Source organism: Cervus canadensis, chromosome 21 (genome assembly GCF_019320065.1).
Source record: "Cervus canadensis isolate Bull #8, Minnesota chromosome 21, ASM1932006v1, whole genome shotgun sequence".
Lineage (NCBI taxonomy): Eukaryota > Metazoa > Chordata > Mammalia > Artiodactyla > Cervidae > Cervus > Cervus canadensis.
The window spans coordinates 7651143-7675338 of NC_057406.1; the positions used below are offsets into that span (position 1 = coordinate 7651143).

Below are 24196 nucleotides of genomic sequence, written 5' to 3' on the forward strand. Positions count from 1 at the left end.
CAAAAAAAGTCATGAGGCTGAGGGGAGATGGAAGCAATATTAAAAGGGGTGATTAGATAAGGCCCCTATGAGTAGTAACATTGCAACTGAATCCTTGCAAGGGCCTAAAAGACCCTGTATGATATGCTTCCCATTCATTTTACTGCACTTTTTCCTTTAATGGTACATGTACTTTCTAACTTTTTGTTTGTTCACTCATTTATTAGATTTTTTGCTTCTGTGTGTCTGGCTAAGAGAAGGAATATTTTATTATTCTTTGTTTTTGACTGTAACGTGCAGGTTGTGGGATCTTTGTTTCCCGACCAGGGTTTGAACCTGGGCCCTCAGCAGTGAAATCCTAGCCTGGGAATTCCCTATTGTTTTCTTTATTGATAACAAATACTCCTAGAACAGTGCTCGCTCCGTTGTATGTGCCCACTATGTGTTGAATAAATAAATTTGAAGCTTACATGGAGCAAGGGTGGGGTATGGTTTACAGATGTGAGACAGACAGGTAGGGGTCAGATCAGGTGGGGATATCATTGTAGATGTTATTGGAAGGCATTGGAGGGGTACAGTGTAAGGAGGGGGACTTAACAGTGACATGTGTGCATGCATACATGTGCTCAGTCATGCCTGAATCTTTGCAACCCCCTGGACTGTAGCCCACCAAGGGTCCTCTGTCCATGGGATTTTCTAGGCAAGATACTGGAGTAGGTTGCCATTTTCAGGGGATCTTCCCAACCCAGGGATTGAATCCATGTCTTTTGTGTCTCCTTCACTGACAGATGGATTCTTTACCACTGCGCCAAACCTGGGAAGCCCAACAGTGATTTAATCTTATTTAAATTTTTGAAAGGTTTTAAACTTTGTTGGAAGAAGGGATTGTAGAGATACACGACAGGAAGCAGCAACAGTTTGCAAGTTGTTTGCTCTGTGAAGAGCTACAGTGGGGCTGTTCTATTAAGCTATGAAAGCCTCATGTTCTGATCTCTCCTTTGGAGATTTTCCTGGCTATGATTATTGACCATGCCTTTCTGTATACTAGCTCCTGCTGCATAAACTTTTTGTAGACCCCATATGGATTCTTACCCTTCATAATTTTAGTTTACAATGCAATAGGTTGTAATTTCAGTTTAGTTCTGTTCAGTTGATCCACCCATTCATTCATTCAGCAAATAAAAATATTCACAGAACCTGCTGTGTGTCAACTACACCATACTTATCTAGATTAAAAGGTATCTGATATTCTAAGAACTTGGAAAAGTCCCTTTTCATCATTGAATTTACCATATGTAGCAAGAGAGGCAATAGTCAATTAATGATAATTCCAGTGAATTTTAGGAAAGGAGAAGTAAAGGGTGCCTTGAAGTAGAAAGACTGCCTGGAAGGTAGAGGAAGTCCTCTTAGAGGAAATGGTTTGAGATTGAAGGAGAGACAGACAAAGAAGACTGGATGCAGTGGTATGCTGGTAAATAAAACAAAACAAAACAGCTCTTGGGACTTCCTTGGTGGTCCAGTGACTCAGACTGTGAGCACCCAATGCTGGGGGACCAGGTTCAATCGCTGGCCAGGGACTTGGATCCCATGTGCCATAACTAACAGTTTGCATGCCACAACTAAAGATCCTGTGTACGACAACTGAGACCTGGCACAGCCAAATGAATAAATACTAAAAACAAACAAACAAAATGCGTTCTTAAAAAAGAAAGTTCTGGTTTGTAGCTTTAGCAGTCAGGCTGCAAAATTCCCAAAAGTTTAACAATTGCTCCTGCAAACTGATGCAATTTGTCTCCAGCACTCACACACACTGAGGGATGTGGAAGAAGGTGCCATTCCAGGTAGAGTCAAAAGCATACAGAAGGGGCTGCAGGCATAGAATGCATAGTACACTCGTCAAGAAGCCTGGAATGGCTCTCAAGTATGAAGAGAACCAGTGGGATATAAGAGTCTGCAAAGACGTGCAAGAATCAATTGTTAGCCTGCACTGCATGGTATCTGCATTCAGCAGTTTGTTCCTGCTGGCTGTTCAAAAGACAGTGCGATATAAATTCAGTATCTGGCATCGTTGGTTTTTTTGCTTTGTGCATGTCAGACCTGGTATTTCTACTGATACAGTATCCTTTTAGTTTCTTATGCTGTTCAGTTTGACATAATCTTCAATAGTAACTAATACTTTTTTTTTCTATGGTTGTCATGAAGAACTAGACATCCCATCTCCTGACCCTAAACAGGATCCTATAGTGAACTGCTTGAGGAAATTGGATCTTAAAGATTACAGGTGGCAAACTTTGAAGTGCACTCCACTGAAGATCAGAGAGGCCCAACTAAAACAGCTATGGCATCACAGCTGTGGATTGAGCAGAACTTTTTGTAGGGCTGCCTTGAAGATGACAACTTTGGAGGAACTATGGTGACTGGCAGTGGAAAGAATCAGGACATGTGAAAATCCTTAAAAATTTATTGACTTAAATAACTTTGCCTATGTTATGAATAAAAAGAAACCTTTGTGCAAAAAAAAAAAAAAAAAAAAAAGAATCAATTGTTAGCATCTTCTCCCAGTTCCATAAGTTGGTATCTTGAAATTGGCCATAATCATCCTATTTATGCCATGGAAATTGGCAAGTGCTACAACCAGGGAATCTGTTATCCTCCTAGAGTCAGCTGATAAACATTTACCACTGGTATGAACCAGGTCGCGCAATAATGTTCGGTAGAGCCATGTGAAGAGTTCTGGTCTTTATCCGCAGTGATGAGAAACCACTGAAGGATTTTAATCAGTCACATGGTCAGATGGGGCTTCCCAGGTCGCATTAGTGGTAAAGAACCCAGCTGTTAACGCAGGAGATATAAGAGATGCGAGTTCGATTCCTGGTTCAGAAAGATCCCCTAGAGGATGGCATGGCAACCCACTCCAGCATTCTTGTCTGGAGAATCCCGTGCCCACAGGGGCACAAAGTCGGACACAACTGAAGTGAGTCAGCACAGGGGCTCTGTTTCTCTGAGGCATGTGAGGTCTTCCTGGATTGGGGATTGAGTGTCTCCTGATTGGCAGGCAGATTCTTAACCACTGAGCCACCTGGGAAGGCCCCCGCTTCCCAGTTTTCTTAAGCTGTAATTGACAAAACTGTAAGATGTTTAAAGTGTACATCCTGATGGTTTGATACATGTATATATTGTGAAAAGATGTCTCCCATCGAGTTAATACATCCATCAACTCACAAGTTTCTTTTCTTCTTCTTTTTCTTTGTGAGAACATTTAGGTTCTACTTTCTCAGCAGATTTCAATTTTACAACACAATGTTATCAAGTATAGTCACCATGTTATATGTTACATCCTTGAGTAAATCTAATCCATTGGTTCCCCCCTTCTATGACTGATAAGATTATCCCAAGTTTGCCAACGTGATTTTGTGACAGTCGTCAATGAATGCTTTGTAAAACAAAATACTTTGTAAAACAAAAGTCTCATTTAAAGCTATGAACTTTAGATTTGAAAATAACACACAAACACCAACCATACATTCTTATATTGTTTTATAGTTTATTTTTAAAATGACAGTAACAAATGTTCTTCCCTTGTTGGGGAATGATGTATTTATTTTCCTGTCAATAGCGCCTTAAAAAGTAACAGCATTTTGTCCAAATTGAACTTATATAATTGCACAAAAGTCAAACAAAGCATTAAGAAATGCTCGCAAAGACTGCAGTTCTCTCTGCTCCTCATGAAGCAAACCCCCAAAGGCCTGGGTTTCAGTGGAGACCCCTGACCTGAATAATACTGATGCTCACCCCGAGTTCCTCAGGGACACACAGGCAGAGGTGAGAGCAGCCAGGAAGACCCACATGCTTTGTGATAGTGGAATTCTGCTCCACCACTAGGGCTTAATGATACAGTCACGTTCTCATATTAGAATTATTAAGCACTTCAGCTTGAAGTATATTTGTTCAGGCTTAAAACGCACCCTTATCAGCTTACAGTCTGGGATACAGATCCCACTTCAGGAAACTAAAAAAAAAAAAAAATAGAACCACACCATAAAAACCTCTTCCAAGCAAGGTCCTTTATGCTGCCACCCCTAGGCCCTCCTGTAGTTTCTAACATACATACAAAAATAAGTTACATGATCGTTGATCATATGCCAGTTGAGGGATGGTAGACAGAGTCTGACTCAAAGCCCAGCTCTTGTTTTACTGACAGCAGTTACTGGAAGGACTCTGAAGTCACAGCTGGGTTGGTGGAAAGCCGCTGTGCTGTGCTTGTGATCCGACATGGACACAGGACAGGGAGGGGCAGCACTCACGCATCGTATCTGCACTCTTTCTAATAAGAAAGTTGAGGAGGATGTTGGTTATGTATGTCTTAAAATATGTAACAGAGCCCACTTTTTAAAATTTTAATAAGATATACTGTCTTTATCTGGGGATTTAACTTATTGTATGGCTTTTAAACCCAATTAACATATAATGTCTATAGCAGGAGTTTTCCTTTTCTGACCATATGAGAGTTAATGAAAAGATAACAATATTTTGAAAGAAGACACACGAAGACAGCTTTAAGTCACTGTGAGAAGTACCTTCCTAACTTGGGTACAATTATGGGAAGAGGAGAGTTATTATTCTACTTCTTAACTGCTGTGTTTCAAATAAAAAAACATAGTTACAGTTTCTTTATCACAGGGAAAAATAGCAACTCCCGAATACTTTCACAGCCATAAAAGTATGTGGCAGAGGCAACGAATGCTCCTCTCCTAGCCTGTTCTTCCCTAATGCAAATATTTTCTTAAATTTATGTTCTAACAGCATGTTTTATACATCTTGGGCTCATATTAAAGGAGGTGAATACACTAGCTCACTGGTTCCTAAAGCAGCCCCTATAACTGAAGCTCCCAAATAAACGATCTGCAGATGTGTAGCCCCGTTCACTCTGCAAACTGAGTTTACCATAACTGCATCCAATGCTGCATGGAGGGAGACGCCAGCCTTTCCCATTGCCCATCCGGCGCTAACGTCCAAGGAGGGAAAGGGTCAGAGGGTGTTTACAGCTACTGGCTAGGTTCCATGTTTTGCTTTTATCAGCACTAGAGGAAATCACAGGATGATAACCGGGTGCTGTTCCCCTAACTCTTCACAGGGTAAGCAGAGGATCTGCCCTTGGCCAGGGAAGCAGCTTCAGGCTGTGCTCTGAGGATCGGTGTGGTATAAAGACAGCAAGGATATCTGGGAAAGGAGTGCTCTTTAGATTGAAAACAGACAGATGACGGTCTGGATCAAGAGCAGACACATACGTACTTTTCTTTCTTTTCCATTTCCTTCCTTATCAAGAATCTATAAACACCTTCCAGGTCCCAGGCAACCAAATAGTAAGAAAAGCTCAAAAATGTTTTGTTCGATAACTAGTGTTGCTAGAATCTGGACTGTGGCTCAGTGATGGGGCTGGAGAACACCAGTGCCCTGAGGGCTCACGTGGGCTCCTGAACAGGTAAGGCAGGTATTATGGAAGGTACATACTGGCCACCCACAATCACTGACAGGTGGCTTTCAATGTAGGCAGACTCTGGTGACGAGCTCGAAGTATAAGCATTACACAAAAATCTTATGATATTAGGTAGATCTCAGGAAAAGTGCACAAGGGGAAGGACCTGGAGAGGAGAGAATTTTCCATAAGCACCAACTGGAATGCATGGACATGTGTAACCAACATCTTTCCTTATATCTTAATGTTAACCTTGTCTCGGTCATTAATTCTACAAAATTAATGTTAATAAAGTTGCAGTAACATACAGTCCAAAAATGCAATTTTTCCAAATTTCTAGCCACAGAAAACAAAACAGACAACACACACAGTCACATAGACCCACACAGCTGCGGCACTCCCCAGTGGAACACGTGCACAAGTGTCCACACAGAGGCCCCTGGAAAGCACACACGCACCAAGGCCCACGTGGCTGCCGGGAGGGTCAAGAGGCCCTACCGCATATCTGTTCGATGTCCTTCATCTCTTTGGGACAATCTGCAGAAAGGATGAGTGGGGATGCCTCAGTCACCACCACATCATCCTCAATTCGTACACCAAGACCACGGAACCTCTCCGGGGCATCTTGGTCATCCTCCGGAATATAAATTCCTGAGAAGCAGAAGAAAGAAGTAGAATGTTTGGTTCAAAAATGGCAGTGACTGGATGATTTGGGGCAAGTAAGTTAACCTCTTTGTGTTACAATTCATCTGTAAAGCCAGGATCCTAACAGTACCTACCAATAAAAATGTGGAGTGAAAGTGAGATAATAGATATAAAAATGTCTGGTACATAAACTGTCAATAAATGTTGCCTAACATTACTAGAACTATTATTATAGTTATTTTGTGTTATTAGTCTACAAGATCTCTGCAACTACAATAATGATCATGATTCTGTCACGTGCTAATGGCTCAAACAGGCCACTAAAGTTACTTTATGAGTATTTCAATATATGCTGGGAATGAGTAGATTACATAAATGCATTCTTTCTTTGCCTAACAGTCCCTTGGAAGAAGGGCACTTTGCAAAAATAAGGACATAACAGCATTTTATCAAGTATTTAAAAAACACTTATTAGAGATTATTAGTCTCAACAACCAGAAGCTGCAGAAATACTCAAATAAGTCATAAATGTAACTGATGCACATGATATAAATAGGGAAAAAGGAAGACTTTAATGAACATCTGAAAAATTCTAAAAGGTCATGTTTCCCTTTCTAATCATAAAATCACACAGACACAAGATCTTTTCATTTTAAGAAACTGTAAATTTCCTGTTCTATACTCACAGATGCTGTTCTGTGATAAGAAAAGGACCAGCAAAAGAAAGTGTAGTCAAAGTCTAAGGAAGTGCCAACTTGATTGGACTAAATGGTAAGTAAGGCCACAGATAGCAACATATGCCTGGGCTCAAAGGGGAGCTTAAAAGACGTGTCCCAGCTATAACTTATATAATTTAAATGTGAAAACCCTTGAAATTTAAGACTGAGATCTGCTTTCATAACAGAAACAGCATCGGTGTTTAAAACTAACTTGTAGTCTCCATCTTCACACTCCACCATGGCCACTACTTCTCTCCTGCCCAACGCCCACCATCATTCAAGCTGGGGAACCATCAGACTGCCCGCTCTCTCTCAAGTCCAGGAGAAAGGGTCTGGATACTGAAGAGTGGAATAATGCATGCAGTTCCATGCAGTTTTCAGAGGAGCTGCAACTGTGAATGTGGGGAGTCTGAGAATCTCTGAAGGAAAGTGCCAGGGGTTCACAAGCATCAGCAGCCCACCACAAAAGGAAGACTAGTACAAACTGGTCCTGGCAAGGCAGGGTTAAAAAAAAGATTTATTTCTTAATATCTACTGATAGAAGTATTCCCCATTTGTTGTTTATTGGAGAAGTCAAACTAAACAAATTGTGTGATGTTAAATAAAAAAGCTAAAATAAAGTTCCCTTCTACACTGGAGAGATTCACTTTCCTGTTTCTTCTAATTTAATGACATTGGTTCACGTAAGATCTATCTAACACTAGAATTACATGTCCCAGGGGATGGGAGGCTGTTGGCACCTCCCCTTACCTGGCTCCACGGTGATTACCATACCGGGCTGGAGAGGGAGGGAGCGGGGCATGTCTGGAGTGTCATGGACATCCATCCCCAGGTAATGGCCAACATGATGCGGGCAGTATTTTCGAGCAGCCTGGAAATGATATGACCACAGTGTTATCAGAGCAATGACCCTTAAGGGAAAAGTTGGGCCTGTGTAGATCCATGAGATATGTGTTAATACTGCCCCCTGCCCTCAGCTCTGCCACTTGTGTCATCTATCCCTGGGCTAATGCTTAGGAGACTGAAAACTGCCGCCTCTTGTATGTAATTCTGCCAACGCATTCTATTAATAACTAATCCACATTTCTGTTCCTACCACTTCATACTACACACATGTGAACTGGGTTGCCCCAGCAATGACAGTGGCAAGTGAAAATCTCTTTTCTGGGGGGGAAGGGAGATAATTATGTTAGGACAGTTCTTTTTCCAACATGCACACATCCCTCTCAAGGAGCCTTCTCTGGAGACCCTAAGTATCTCACAGCAGCTTGTGGGGTAGGTAAGAAATGTCATATAACACAGTAATTATGAGGCATTTACCAACCTGGGTACTTCTGTCCATTAATTAAAGATTTGTTGGCATGAACAGGAGGAATTACAGCTTCTTCCCTACAGATAAAAGCAGCCCTGGCAGTCTTAACTTGGCGATAAGAGATGCTTTACTGGTCTGTCTGGCTTGACCACCTGGCATCTTAATTTAAAACTGAGTCTTTAAAATTTTCTTCAACACCATCATACTTTGGATGCAGATGAAGTTCACTAAAGACATGGCAACTGAGGATACTGTTAAAAGTCTCAACAATGTTACTGAAGCCACACACACATTTACCCTTCAACCCCTACTTTTTCAAAATCATTAAAAATGAATTAAAGAGTTAACCTCTCCTCTTTTCCACCCTGTCTGCACCAGACTTCATTTTATGTTTTCTGAAGACTGAGCTAGTCACACAGTATCAATGAACTTCATGTGCTGCCATCTTCTGGGAGAAAGAAGTACTGCGCCTTTTGTTTTAATCTAGGTTCAAAAAAGTCCCTCTTACAGGTGAAGAATCACAAACTCCCATTTCTAAATCGAATTAGCTTTACATAGGATAAAACCCAAGCAGCATGTCAGGTGCTCTTAAGAAGTGGGGTTGAAGGAAGTGAAGTACCTTGAAGGGATTCTTCTCCTTAATGTTCTTCGTGATCCCCAGCTCCTTTAGCTTCTGGCCTATCAACGTCAACATCATGCTGTAGACGTTCTCCAAGCTGGTTCCAGGGCAACAGAGGGTCAGACAAGCTCTCTGGACTTCGAGAACAGCTTCATAGAGCTCTGCCTGAGGTGCCGTGAACCTGGCGAAAGGGAAATCCAAGAACAAGAATTTGGAACTGTCTGATATTGCAGGAAGTTTTCTTCTAAGTTTGATTAGAAAAACTCTCAATGGTCAGCAGATAGACATGGTGAAGTGAGAAGATGCACCCAGCCATGAATGCAGTTAGAGGGCCAGACCAGGCTTAACCTTGATCCTTCCCGTTTTTTTTAACCATTAAAAAAATACAAACACAAACAAAACCAGTCAGCCAACCAACCAACCAAAGAAAAAAAACAGTCTAAAGATCTACTTCTTACAGGCAAAGCAGATGTCATGGGATAAACTAGTTGGTACTTTGGCTACTAGTAATGTACTAGTTTCTGTGTGTCCTTAGAATAATCATTTCCTTAGCAGTAATGGGGGAAAACTCTAACCACTTACATCTTACCCATTACAGCTCTTCTTTCAAGGACAGACTTATAGCTGCAGTTTCTGCCAGCTTTCAGAAAGCTCTTTGGTGTCTTCAAATACTTGTTTTTATTTTTATTATTTTTGGTTGCACTGGGTCTTTGTTGCTGCAGGCTGGCTTTCTCTAGTTGTAGAGTGGAGGCTACTCTGTTGTGGAGTGCAGGCTCCAAGCGCACGGGCTTCAGTAAGTGCAGCACACAGGCTCACCAGTTGTGGCGTACAGGGTTAGCTGCTCTGCAGCATGTGGAATCTTCCCGGAGCACAGCTCAAACCTGTGTGCCCTGCACTGGCAGGCAGATTCTTATCCACTGTACCACCAGAGAAGCTCTAACTGCTGTTTTTAATATTTTGTCCAGATTCTATAATTGTTATCTGTGGAGGGTTAACTGGGCCAAACTATTCTACCGAAACCTGAATATTATTTTTGCAATCAGAAAATAAAAACTTAATTAAAAAAAAAAAAGTGTGTGCACATGTTAACTAGGTGTCTTTACGTGCCTCATCCTATGATCTGATAAATAAAGCAGTCTCAGAAAAGAATCAGGAGCTTTGTAAAGGCAGTTAACCTGAGCTGGAGGGACCCTGTATATTTCTTTAGTTCTTTATTTCAAACATATCCATTTTCTAACTCATATTCCTAAGAAGCGGTGGGATCTGTAGCAGCCCTACCTGCCATTGACAGGCCAGGTACGAGTGATGTCACTCACGTAGCAGGAAGACTCACAGCCTCCATCCAGCAGCACCATCTCCCCATCCTGGAACAAGAATAAGACAGGTGAACGAAGGTGACTTTATGACTGTCAGTTGTATCTTCTAACTTAAACTCTTTATGCCTTTCATTAAGAAAAAAAAGTTCCAATTTAAAGGAGACTAGTCTTCTCTGGTTCCTTCTCACAAGAAACAGCATCTAAGTGAATTCATGTTGGCTCAAGAAAGACGGCACTGTTGAGTGGTTAAGTGCATTGGCTCTGGAACCATAGTGCTTGGGTTTGAATTACTAGAAGCGAACATTAGCACATCATAAATGTTACCTCTGTCACTGTTAATTAAAAAAAGAACCTATGTAAGTTGGTATCCAAGGCCTTTATTCACATATAACTTACCCATTTAACTTTAGAATGTCACTCCCTCTTTTGCTCTCCATCAAAACATATGGTGGGAGCAAAAAAAGAAAAAAAACCCACTTTGCGTAAATCTCTGTTTTACCACTTGTCACGTTATACTGAAATTTTGTTTATGCCTTTGAAGACAGGCCATATCTTATTCATATTTAAATAAGCACAGAACTTGGCACACAGTAGAATAATGGTCAGATAAATACATATATAACAATGACAAGAAGAATGAATGTGGTTTTTATTTCTGGAAAAATGTAGAATAAATTTTAGAAAACAACTCAGTTCTGGATAAAAATATATTCTATGAAATGTTGACATTACATCATGTAAGAGATGTCTTAAAGACATTTTTTCCTTGAATAAAGACAGCCCAGATCGGAAACTAGAGCTGGGAGTGGTAAGGTAAATATTACAGTATATAGGAAACAAAGTGTCTCCAGAATGGGGAAGAGGAGCAGGAGGTTCCTTCAGTAAACCAGGACATTCACAGGGGATAACAGGGCCCTTGGTCATCAGGACCCACTTCACTTCTGACAAAAGCATATGCAAATAATATTTAGAGGAAATGGCCCCCAAATTTGGGACTGCACAATTTCCCCAAAATAACAACAAGCAAACATGAGCTCACAACCAGAGGCTGTCACCGTCAAGCACACGAGGCAGTAGGTCACTGTCAGTGAGAGTCAGCAGGAACAACAAACACCAAATTCAGATCTTCCAGAATTCCAGGTAATGGAATTATCTGGAATTCGTGACAGAACTGCTGTCATGAAATGTTTAAAGAGATAAAGAATGGAATCACAAAGATTAACAAGCGACAAGAGACAACTAAAAAATAACCATGTGGATCGAAGGGAATGGAGATAAAAATAACTGCTGAAATAAAATACTAGGTGGATGGCTGAAGGAGTAGGTTAGACAGATGAAAAAATTTAGTTTCCTAGAATAGAGACCTACCAAAATCCCCTAGTATATGACAGAGACAGACAAAGCCAAGGTAAACATGAAAGAAAAGTTAGCTTACTGAAAACAGAAAAGAGGCTTAACCTATCAATACATCTAACTGAAGTCCTTGAAAGGGTGAACAGAGAGACTATAGAAGAGATGATATCTAAAGAAATGTCTGAGCATTTCCTAGAATTGATAAAGACACGAATCTACAGATTCAGGAAACAGAAGGTATCATAATGAGGACATGTAAAAATAAATTTGTACTTAGAAATACAATAAAACTGAGAAATAGCAAAGAAAAAGAAATCTTAATGTAGCAAAAAGCAATTTCCCGAAGTAAAATAACAATTATTTTCTTTTCTAAAATCAGCAACACTTAAAGTCAGAAAAGAGAGTAATAATGTATTAAAACTGATGACTAAAAATAACTCAATCTAGGATGGCTTTCTCAGCATAGCCATTTTTCAAGGATAAGAATGAAATAAAGTTGCTTTGGCTAAACAAAAGTGGAACAAGTTTATCGGCTATATACCTTCATCTAAGGGATGCTGAGGTGGAAGGAAGGTGATCCCAGAAAGGCCGTTTAAGAGGTAAGAAGGAAAGAGGAACATGCAGGTAAGTCTGCTTAAAGCCTGTCAGAGAGGGCTCTGCTGTGACCTCTTCCTGACAGCTGCATGTCGCTGTGGTCACGTCCCTGTGGTAAGCCCTGAGGCAGAACCACGGGCAGCCTGCAGTCTCTCTGACCACAACCGTTCCAGGTTCCTACTAGCCAGTCAACAGCAGAGCCCTTCCAATTCCCTGCGTTTCTCGTGGCTTGTTGATAACCTTGCCTGCTAACTTGAATTGAAAACTTTCAGATAACCGAAGCCAGACTATGACCTACAGGTTTTCGACCATTTTCCCTTATTTCTTACTTGGTCTAGTAACAGCAATATGTCTTCTTGCCTTATAAAGCTAGATTTGTGTTTATCCTCTAGTTTTTCAAGAATGAATACTATATTGTTTAGGAACAGGTACCCTGGTGGTAAAACTATGAAGAAAAACCAAAAAATGGTTAAAATAAAAGTCAGGATGATAAGAGATAGAAAGGGAGATGTGCATGTGATTGCCTAGAAGCTTCTAAGGATCAAGTAGTGTTCTTATCCTTGATGGTGGATACATGGTTGTTCATTTTATCATTATTATTTTAAACAGTACATTATATTTATTGTTTATAAAATGTCATAAATATGACAGAATATAATGAAAGTGAAATATTAATTCTTAAATAATCATAATTAGAAAAGAAAAAAGGATGAAAATTAATGAATTTAGGGAATTCCCTGGTGGTCCCATGGTTAGGGCCAGCTGCTTTCAATGCCCAGGTTTGATTCCTGGCCAGGGGACTAAGATCCTATAAGTCACATGTCACAGTCAAAAAAAAAAAAAGAGTTTAGCACCTAATTTAAGAAGCTAGAAAAAGAACAAGAGAATGAACATAAAGAGTAGAAGAGTAAAATTAACAAAGGCCAGGACACAGTGTGTGGTAAGATAATTAGCAAAGGTAAAACAGCATTAGTGATATGTGAAGTTGACTTTAACAGACTAATAAAAACCCACAAACCTCTGCTGAGATTTCTTTGCACAGATCTTAAGTGTACAGAATTAAATTCTGTCAAATGTATACACCCAGGTAACCATATGCTCATGCTCTTACCCAGTCAACGCCCCATCAGAAGCAACCACTGATCTGATTTCTATCACCATAGATGAGTTTTGCTTATTCCAGAACTCCATATGAATATATGAATAGAATCATAGAGTTTGCAATTTTTTTCTTTTGAGATCATTTGTGCTGTTGGTAGCGCTGTGGTTTGCTCCTTTTTCTTAAGGATATACCACATGGCAACTTCCCCATCTAATATCCTAGTTACAGACTCCTGGATTGTTATGGGTAAACTGGCTATCAACATTCTTGTACAAGGCATTTTTGGGATATATGTTTTAATTTTTATTGGAAAAATACCTACAAAAGAAATTGCTAGTTCATAGGGATAAGTATATTTAAAGAAACTGTCTATTAAGATTTATTAGGAAAAAAGAGAAGGCAAAAATAGTTCAAGACTGTAAAAAGGTACATAAAGGAAAACAAAAAGCAAAAGGAAAGAAGAAGAATGTAAAAGGGTAAATAACTCCAAACACAAAAGATTAAAATGTAAGATAATACTATGAATAATTTTAAAAACTTGGACAAAATGCTAGAAAAATATAATCTACAAAATTGTTTCAGGAAGAATGGAAATATAAATTGATAAAATCACTTTGGGAACGTCTGGCAGTTTCTTTTTTTTGGCCTCACTGCGTGGCATGCAGAACTTTATCAATCAGGGATCAAACCTGAGCCCGTTGCAGTGGAAGTGCAAAGTTTAAACCACTGGACCACCAGGGATGTCCTAGGCATTTTCTACCAAAGTTGCAAATATGCATACCCTATGACTCAGCAATTCCACTATTAGGTGTTCCTTAGGCAACCTTGATAACTTATATACTGTTCACAGAATATTCTTCATAATGGTTAAAAACCCAGAAAATATATAAATGTCCATCTATGGATATTTATCACATAAAGAAATTAAAACAGAAAAGTTTATAGTATTCATTCATTTAAAAAAAATAATAAACCCATTCATTACATGCTAAAATAACATTTTTAATGAAAGTAACTTTTTCTAAATAAAAATATTGTTAGAAAAGTGGCATTGCTTTACATTTTTGCAAATCTCTATTTAGCATAGATAAATAGAAGACAGCTAGAGTCTCATATTTGCTTCTGCATTCAATTTGGAGTGATGTTTCATGTCATAAAACCTCTAGGATACTTAACTGTACAGTTGAGAGACAATAAGAGTGAAAAAGAGCACGTAACATCTTAGCATTCTTCTGAAAATAGATTTAACTTCAAAAACCACACTTTACCTGCTATTCTACACTTCAGCAATTACAATGAACAAACTATAGTGGTATGCAACAATATACTGTTGAATGAAAGAAGACATACATAGTATTTCAAATACATAAAGTTCAAACATAACTAAAACCAAAGCAAATAATGTAAAACTACTTTATTAATTGTAAAATAAAAAGAAAAGCAAAGACATAATCACTATCAAAACTGGGAGAGTGGTTACCCTATTAGGGAGAGGAGGAGCTATCACAGGGAGGGCAAAGATCACATGGAGGAAGCCTCTTGGGGGTGGGGGGACACAGTAAGGCCCTATGTCAGGGGTTGACAAGTTTTTTCTGTAAAGGGCTAGATAATATTTACTTTGTAGACCATACTGTCTCTGATGCAACTACTCAACTCTGCCCATGGGTTGGGGGTAGGGGAGCAGAAATCACTGGGTTCCCACGAAACTTTATTTAAAAAATAAAGTGGAAGGCTGGATTTGCCCAGAGGGCTGTAGCTTGCTGATATGTTTTATTTCTTGATCTGGGTAATGGTTACATGAGTCTTTAAAATTACCCATTAAACTCTTCCTTTATGGTTTAAGTACTTTCCCAGTAGTTGCATTTTACAATTAAGAAATGTAAAAATAAATAGAAAGTCTCAGCATATTAAAGAAATTGAACCATAGTTAAAAGGCCCACAAGAGATAATATCAGGCCCAAGTAATTCCACAGGACGTTCTAACCAATTTTCAAGGAACATTAATTCAAATCATTTTATAATATTAAAAAATAAACTGTTTGACTCCTTGATGTGAAAACCAGAAAAAGATAGCAAGAGAAAATCACAAGACAATCTCACTCATGTACACAAATCAGAATATACTAAACAACACATGAGCAAGTTGAAACCAGTTGTGCACAAGATAAGATGCTTAACTTCATTGGTAATAAAGGCAATGGAAATTAAGATCACAAAGAGACCACAATGTCTATTCCAACTAAAATGATAGAAATTAAGAAGTCTGATAATAGCAAGGGATAGAGAGAATATGGTCAACAGAATTAATTATACATATATGCTGGTAAGAGTGTAAACAGATACAAATACATGGGGAAAAAATTATTTTATCTTGCTTGAGTAAAAAGAAAAGTTAAGCTCCCAAAACTACATATAGCAGTATGTAATTTTTATATAGTTCATAAAGAGGCAGAACTAATTAACATTGGGGAATCATGTCTATATGATAAAACTATTTAAAAAAAAAAACCCAAGAGAATGACAAACAAAAATTTAGGATACTGCTTAGTGACCTTTGGGAGGGAGGCTGTGGGATGGCAGAGCATAAGGGTATGTAAGTAGATTGAACATATTGGCAATGTTCTTGAGTCATTGGTTCACGGGTATTCATTAGAAAAAAAAATGTGTAATTTACATGTTTGCTATATTCATTTTTTTTGAATTTACTGTAAATTTAAGTAGATAATTAAAAGTAGACTTAATAAAGGAATACAAGATTCTTTACTTGTAAATCACTTGGGAAGAAAACCATAAAATGTAAGTTCCCTCACAGCTAATAAGCTATTGGTAAAATCTGCCTGCTCCCAAAATAAGCTTGGCCCGTTGTTGGCACAAGACCTCAGTGAAGGAGTTTTACCACATGAAATGAGCAGAGGATTTAAACTAGAATAGTTGGCTCTGCATTAATGAGTTACCTAAGTTTCTTTTCCTCTTCTGTTAAACAGGCATGTTAATAACTGCTCCTATCTCACAGTGCTAATGTGAGGATCAAAGGATAGCACGTCTGTAAAAGCATTTTATAAACAAAGGGTTTTATAAATGGCAGTTAGCTTGTGAAAGCTGAAGGTTAGGGGGCTGTGAGGCTACAGCTGTTTCCACTAAGGCATCCGAACCCAGAGGCAGTAGCACTGAAGGGGATCTAGGTACCTTGATGAGCTGATTGTTCTTCACATAGTGCAAAGTGTTCGACCGGTTACCTCCAGCAACCACAGGTGGGTAAGCCAAGATGTCTGCACCACGGGCCCGGCATTCAAACTCAAACTGAAAATCAACAGCAAAGTATGACAATGCAGGACTGAAGAAAGGATTTCCTTAAGGCTGCCCTAGTCTAGTCTCTCTTCAACAGCCCATAGCTCCATTCAAGTACTTAAGTCAATACCGGAAAACGATTCACCACATCTTTTTAACCAAAGTTTTATGCTATAATTTCAGTCCATTTCTTTAATTATCACCCCAATACTGCTATTTTCTTCCAAGTGCTCTAACTTTCCTATGATTTTCAAACAGTTAAGTCCTGAAGAGAGCACAGAAAACTTATGATCAGGATAAGTACAGAGATACAGTCTAGATACTTTACATGTTACTTTTCTTATTTAGGTAAACACTGGAATACAGCTTGCATTTTTAACAACAGCTCTAAATTACCAATTTCAACTTTCCAAATAGCTACCAACCTACATGCTCTGGAAATATGAGAAAGGATGCTAGGCAGATGGTAAATTCTAATTTCGCTATGTCCTAGAATGAAGCTGGAGACTGGTTCATATCTGCTACTATCCACAGAACCGCCTCAGATTCTCTGCCTTTATATTTACCTAAACACTATGATTCTTCTTAACTCCCACTTGTGAAAGTCCTTCCTTCTTTATCTGTTCTTTTCAATTTTCTCCATTTAATTGTGAAAGAAAGTAAAAGTTGCTCAGTTGTGTTTGACTCTTTGTGACCCCATGGAATAGTTCATGGAATTCTCCAGGCCAGAATACTGGAGTGGGCAGCCGTTCCCTTCTCCAGGGGTCTTCCCAACCCAGGGATCAAACCCAGGTCTCCCGCATTGCAGGCAGACTCTTCACCAGCTGGGCCACCAGGGAAGCCCAAGAATGCTGGAGTGGGCAGTCTACCTCTTCTCCAGGGGATCTTCCTGACCCAGGAACTGAACCGGGAGTCTCCTCCATTGCAGGCGGATTCTTTACCATCTGAGCTACCAGGGTAGCTCTACATATTTTAGACTCATCTAATAAACTACCAGTGACACTTAAGAACCAAATCCTCTTCATGGATACCCTGGTCATGTCCATGAAAGCCAATTGGATGCCATATGCAAATCAAGAAAGTACATTTGCCTCCGACAAAACTTCGCCAGGCATTAAAGCTCACCTTAGCATAAAGAAAGCCTTCTTCCACAGGGGCTTTACTGGCAAACATGGTCTCTATAAAAGCCTGCAAAGAGAACGAAAGAAGAAAAGAACATAGTCCCATTTTAACTACGTTGCTTATCCAAACATTCAAAATACTGGAGCTCAAATGAAAAACACAGTTCTCCCAACTTTGTTGACCTGAAGTTATGGCTTTGTGAACACGATAAAACAGTTTTCCAAAGGGGAAAATATTGCTTTCCAGAATAGTTGGCTGATGACAGACTTAGTGGAAGGGCAGTCAACCTTCCCACTTAGAATATACACTCTATGCTAGAATAAGCTACATAGAAACACATTTGTCATTTATGTTTCAAAATGCTTCTACAGCCTTAGAATATACGAAATTATGGATTGACTGGTCCAGCCTACAGCAGGGTCCCCCAACCTTGGCACTATCAACATTTTGGGCCAGGTTATTCTTTGTTTGGGGGCTATCCTGTTCATTGTAGGATGACAGTAGCATTCCCTAACTGTGATAATTAGATGTTGCCAAATGTCCCCTAGGGGATGCAAAACTGCCCCCAGTTGAGAACCACCAGCCTACAATATAAGTAATTTAATAATTGGATTGGCTAATAAGTTCATTCGGGGTTTTCTATAACATCTTATACAATGTGCCTTTGGTTTTATTTTGTTTTAGCTCCATTCCCCTCAAACCTTGCTTTTCTTCAACTCTACCATGAATTTATGCTCTCTTGTATTTTATGTATCCATGTAAGCTAATCAAAATCCTTTTTGAAACAAGGTCCAGTGAGGAATTACAAACACGTTATGTTTACAAAGATAGAAAACATGACACACATATAATTCGGCTATCACAGAGAATTACTGGGTTGGCCAAAAAGTTTGTTCAGGTTTTTCTGTAAGATTCTTTTTTTTACCCTTTTCTTAGTGTAACTATTCTTAAGGAAACTATTTTGCCCAAATATCAAAAGTCTTATAGAAACATTCTAGATCAGAATGTTGGGAACCCTGAAGGAATATCATCACTGATAGCTAGAAGTTGTTTATTAAGAAAAATAAGGGCAAATTCTCTGTTGTCGTTACTAAATTGGTAGATTAAAGGAATTACTAGACTTAATACTTCTAAGATGGCTTCCCTGTGGCTCAGACGGTAAAGAACACGCCTGCAATGTGGGAGAGCCAGGTTCGATCCCTGGGTTGGGAAGATCCCCTGGAGAAGGGAATGGCAACCCGCTCCAGTATTCTTGCCTGGAGAATCCCATGGACCGAGGAGCCTGGCGGGCTACAGTCCATGGGGTTGCAGAGTTGGACATAACTGAGTGACTGACACTCCCACTTTCTTTCAATACTTCTAAATTTTAGGACAACATTGCCGAGCACTGATCCTGGTCAAGGTCTGAAGTATGCTGGTTAATAGCGCTGAGAGGAGTTTCCAAGCAGTCTGTTATCAGCTTATCAGTATTGATAACAGTGAAATTAATGGTATGTTCTTGGATTCCCTGGGACCTCTGAAGGGCTTTGCTGCTTCATAGCAGGAATACACCGATACGATCAAAACCCTAGGATCCCTAGCTGAGATTCCTGGGGCTGCCTGGTTCCGAGGTGTTCTATGTGTGTATCTATGGTTCCAGAGCCTCCGAGAAAATGCATCTTCCCCAGTCCTGACTGAGGGAGAACAGGAGCCTGTACTCTGGACCTGGCTGATGGGTTATTGTTGTTGTTCAATGGTTAAGTCACATCTGACTCTTTGCAACCCCATGGACTGTAGTGTGCCAGGCTCTCTTGTCCTTCACTGTCTCCCCAAGACAAATTCATGTCTGTTGAGTTGGTGATGCTATCCAACCATCTCATCCTCTGCTGCCCCCTTCTTCTGCCTTCAATCTTTCCCAGCATCAGAGTCTTTTCCAATGAATCGGCTCTTCACATCAGGTCGCCAAAGTACTGGAACTTCAGCTTCAGCATCAATCCTTCCAATGAATATTCAGGGTTGATTTCCTGAATCAACTGAAAATTTTGACTGGTTTGATCTCCTTGCAGTCCAAGGGACTCAAGTCTTCTCGGCAGGACAATCTGAGAGCATTAATTCTTTGGCACTCAGCCTTCTTTATGGTCCAACTCTCATATCCGTATGTGTCAGCAAAGTAATGTCTCTGCTTTTTAATATGCTGTCTAGGTTTGTCATAGCTTTCCTTCCAAGGAGCAAATGTCTTTTATATTTCACGGCTGCAGTCACCATCTGCAGTGATTTTGAAGCCCAGGAAAATAAAATCTATCACTGCTTCCACATTTCCATCTGTTTGCCATGAAGTAATGGGACCAGATACTATGGTCTTAGTGTCTGAATGTTGAGTTTCAAGCCAGCTTTTTCACTTTTCTTTCACCCTCATCAAGAGGCTCTTTAGTTCCTCTTCACTTTCTGCCATTAGAGTGGTATCATCTGCATATCTGAGGTTACTTCCCCTCGCAATTGTGATTTAGCTTGAGATTCATCCAGTCCAGTATGTTGCATGATGTACTCTGCATATAAGTTAAATAAGCAGGGTGACAATATACAGCCTTGACGTACTCTTTTCCCAACTTTGAACAGTCCACTGTTCCAAGTCCAGTTCTGTTGCTTCTTGACCCACTGTACCCTTATACTATACCCTTCTCCTTTAGTAACTCAAGACTTGTAAGCACCACCACTGTCTTTAACAACTGACCTGTTTAACTGCCATTTGTTAGTATATCTGGCATCTAAATTCATTATTCTTTTTTTTTAAACCCGATATGAAATTCACATTACATAAAATCAACCAATTTAACAGTGAACAATTTGGGGAATTCTCTGTGCTTCCACCACAGGGGGCATAGGTTCGGTTCCTGGTTGGGGGACTAATAGCCCACAAGCTGCGTCTCGTGGCAAAAAAAAAAAAAAGTGAACACTTCAGTGGCATTTAGTCTACTGACAATGCTGGGCAGCCTCCACCTCTGTCTAGTTTAAAACATTTTCACCACCCCAAAAGAAATGCCCTAGCCAATAAGCAGTTAATTTCCCCATATCCCTGTCACCCTAGCCCCTGGCAAACATCAATCTGCTTTTGGTTTCTATGGACCTACATATTCTGGATATTTCACATAAATGGAATTACATAATGTGTGGCCTTTTGTGTCTGGTCTGCTTCACTTAGGGTAATGGTTTCAAGGTTCGTCAATGTGGAATGGATCAGCATGTCATTCCTTTTTATGGCTGAGCAGTTTTCCACTGTATGTGTAGATATATATACTACATTTTGCTTATCCATTCATTCATGGATGGTCATAAGAGTTGTTTGCACCTTTTGGCTATTGTCAATAGTGTCTCAACTTCCCTCATAGTTCAGTCGGTAAAGATTCTGCCTGAAATGCAAGAGATCTGGGTTCAGTCCCTGGGTCAGCAAGATCCTCTGGAGAAGGAAATGACAACCCACTCCAGTATTCTTTTTTTTTTTTCACTCCAGTATTCTTGCCTGGAGAATCCCATGGACAGAGGAGCCTGGCAGGCTACAGTCCACGGGGTCACAAGAATTGGACACTACTTAATGACTAAACCACCGCCACCACTGTTTGAGCACCTGTTTTTAATTCTTTTGGGTATATACCTAAGAGAAGAGCTGTCAGGTCATATAATAATTCCTTAATTTTTTTCAGGAACCCCCAAGTATTCTCCACAGTGACTGAACACTTCTACTGGTCATGTACAAGTAAGTAAGTAAATGTTGCTCAGTCATGCCTGACTCTTTGAGACCCCATGCACTGTAGTCCACGAGGTTCCTCTGTCCATGGGATTTTCCAGGCAGGCATACTAGAGTGGGTTGCCATTTCCTTCTCCAGGAGGTTTTTTCCAACCCAGGGATTGAATCCAGGTCTCCCACATTGCAGGCAGATGCTTTATTGTCTGAGCCACCAGGGTAATGTACAAAGGTCCCAATTTTTCCACATCCTTGCCAACATTTGTTATTTTTTAAAAAAGATTTTTATTTAGTTATGGCTGTGCTGGGTCTTTGTTATTGCGTGTGGGCTTTCTCTAGTTGCGGCCAGTGGGGGCTACTCTCTAGTTGTGGTGCACGGACTTCTCACGGTGCTGGTTTCTCTTGTTGCCCAAGCTCTAGAGTACAGGCTGAGCACTGTGGTGCTCAGGCTTAGCTGCCCTGAGGCATGGAGGATCTTCCCTGACCAGGGATTGAACCCATGTCCCCTGCACTAGCAGGTAGATTCTTTACCACTGAGCCACCAGGGAAGCCCAACATTTGTTATTTATTTTTTAATAAGGTATATTATTAGGTATGAAGTGGTATCTGATTTTGATTGGCATTTCCCAAATGGCTAATAATATTTTAAGCATTTTTTCAAGTGCTTAGGTCATTTGTATATCTTTGGAGAGATGTCTGTTCAGCTTTCACTCGTTTTATAATTGGGCTGTCCTTTTTTTTCTGTTGGCCCTGCCAAGAGGCTTGCAGGATCTTAGTTCCCCAACCAGGGATTGTGGTCACCCTCAGCAGTGACATTGTAGAGTCCTAACCACTGGACTATCATGCAATCTCCTTTTTTGTTTTTGAGTTGCAAGAATTCTTTACATATTCTGAATACTCGACCTTTATCAGATATATGACTTGCAAACATTTTCTCCCATTCTGGAGGTCCCCTTTTTACTCTCTTGAAAAATGCCCTTTGAAACACAATTATTTTTAATTTTGACCAAATCCAATTTATCTATTTTTCTTTTGTTGCTTATTTTGGTGTCATATCTAACAAATTCAAAGTCATAAAGATTCAGCCCTGTATTTTTTTCTAGGAGCTTTACATATTTGTAGCTCTTGAGGTTAGGTGTTTGATCTATTTTGAGTTAAATTTTTTTTTTTTGAGTTAATTTTTGTATATGGTGTCAGGTGAGGGTCCAACATCTTTAGTGCGCATGTGGACACCCAATTGTTCCAGCATACCTGAATTATTCTTAAAATACATGGTTAAGGCATTATTTTGAAAGAAAAAGGATGATTCTGATAAGAGGGATGAAAATAAAACTCTGAGCTTGGGTGACTGCCAAACCACTGCTGGTCTGAAGTAGTACTGACTTTTAAATCAGTGGAATCTGAAAAAGACTCTGAACCTTAGCAGCTAGCATAATGGATTGGAAAGGAATCGCAAGCTGCCAGCAGGAGTGGCTCTGGTCTGAGAAGGCTCCCTCTTCTTCAGACTTCACCCACTGTGGGCAGCAGGTGGCGCTCCAACCAGAGAAACTTGCGCCACTGTTCACTGAATGAACCAGTGAGGCTTCTGTGACACGCTGCAGCCAAGATAATTCAAGCACGGCACACTGACGGAGGACCCTTATCTAGCAAGGTTAGTGTGCAGAATACTACGTAAGGAACTCTGCAACTGAAAAACAAAAAGATAAACAGTTCTATTAGAAAACAGGCAAAAGAGCTGAATGCACATCTCTCCAAAGATGATTATATTAAGGCCCAATAAGCAAACAGAAAGATGCTCAATAAATGATTAGGAAAACGCAAATCAAAAGCAAAATGAGATACCATTTCTTTTGTGTGTGTGTGAAAATTATTTACTTATTTATTGTAAAGTAATTAGCCTCCAACTAATAAAAATAAATGGAAAAAATTTTTAAAAAAATAAAAGAAATAAAAGAAAATTCCATGGACAGAGGAGCCTGTCAGGCTACAGTTCATGGGGTTGCAAAGACCCGGACATAACTGAGCGCACACTCACATATGCATACTTCAATAAAATAAAATTGTTTTAAAAAGAGAAAAAAAAGAAGAAAATTATTTACTTGTCCATTTTTGGCTGCTCTCGTCTTCGCTGAGTGTGGACTTCCTCTAGTTATGGCAAGTGGGGCTACTACCTAGTTGTGGTGTGAGGGCTCCTCATTGCAGTGCTTCTCTTGTTGCGAGCCCTGGCCCTAGGGTGCCCACGTTTCTGCAGTTGCGGTGCATGGGCTCAGCAGTCATGGTTCATTGGCTTAGATGCCCCGGGGCAGGTGGGATCTTCCTGGACCAGGGATTGATCCAACTCATGTCCCCTGTATTTTGCAAGGCAGATTCTTTTTATTCCACAAGGAAGACTCTTAACCACTGGACCACCAGGGAAGCCCAAGACACCATTTCACATCCATTAGAGTGGCTATCATCAAAGCAAATGAACAAAACCCTCAAACCAAAAAACAAGTGTTGGTGAGGATGCAGAGAAATTGGAGACCTTGTATATTGCTGGCAGAAATGTCAAATGGTGAAGCCACTATGGAAAACAGTTTCAAGGGAGCAATCAATGGATGACATAAAAGGGAAAATTTAACATAATTTTGTGCCTGAAAAGATGCTTACAGCAAGACAATAGTATTTCTCTTAGCCTTGACTCAGAAGCCCCTTGGGGTGGAGGGCTCTGATGAAATCTCTTCCTTTTTTGAAGAGCCTAAACAGATCTACACAATGGCCAACGTAACAAACACACTTCCCAGAGTGACATACATCCTCAAAATGGACAAGAGATGAGACTCTGTGTTTGACTATATGAAACAATACAAGTGTAGCTAGTTTTTGGGTTTTTTTGTTTTTGATTCTCACATCTATTATAGAGGAGCTATGTTGGGAAGCAACCTGTGGGAATATTTAACAGGTTGAACTTAAA

The 24196-nt window shown here is 39.9% G+C and overlaps 1 protein-coding gene and 1 non-coding gene across 4 annotated transcripts in view; one reads left to right on the forward strand and one right to left on the reverse strand.

The window, feature by feature from the left end:
• The first annotated feature begins 1962 nt into the window (after positions 1 to 1962).
• On the forward strand, positions 1963 to 2099 carry LOC122424120. The gene has a single exon (XR_006264315.1). It is a non-coding gene; the product is annotated as a small nucleolar RNA SNORA8 (small nucleolar RNA).
• A 1400-nt stretch (positions 2100 to 3499) lies between these two features.
• The window catches only part of XPNPEP3 (X-prolyl aminopeptidase 3), a 41956-nt gene continuing 21259 nt past the window's right edge, over positions 3500 to 24196 (reverse strand). For all 3 annotated transcript variants that reach the window (XM_043440042.1, XM_043440043.1, XM_043440044.1), the window contains 6 exons: positions 17529 to 17591; positions 16302 to 16415; positions 10029 to 10114; positions 8751 to 8931; positions 7570 to 7690; positions 3500 to 6106 (listed from right to left, as the gene is read on the reverse strand). In XM_043440042.1, coding sequence (XP_043295977.1) covers positions 5940 to 6106; positions 7570 to 7690; positions 8751 to 8931; positions 10029 to 10114; positions 16302 to 16415; positions 17529 to 17591 — 732 coding nt within the window. In that variant the 3' untranslated portion in view covers positions 3500 to 5939. The remainder of the gene's footprint in view (positions 6107 to 7569; positions 7691 to 8750; positions 8932 to 10028; positions 10115 to 16301; positions 16416 to 17528; positions 17592 to 24196) is intronic.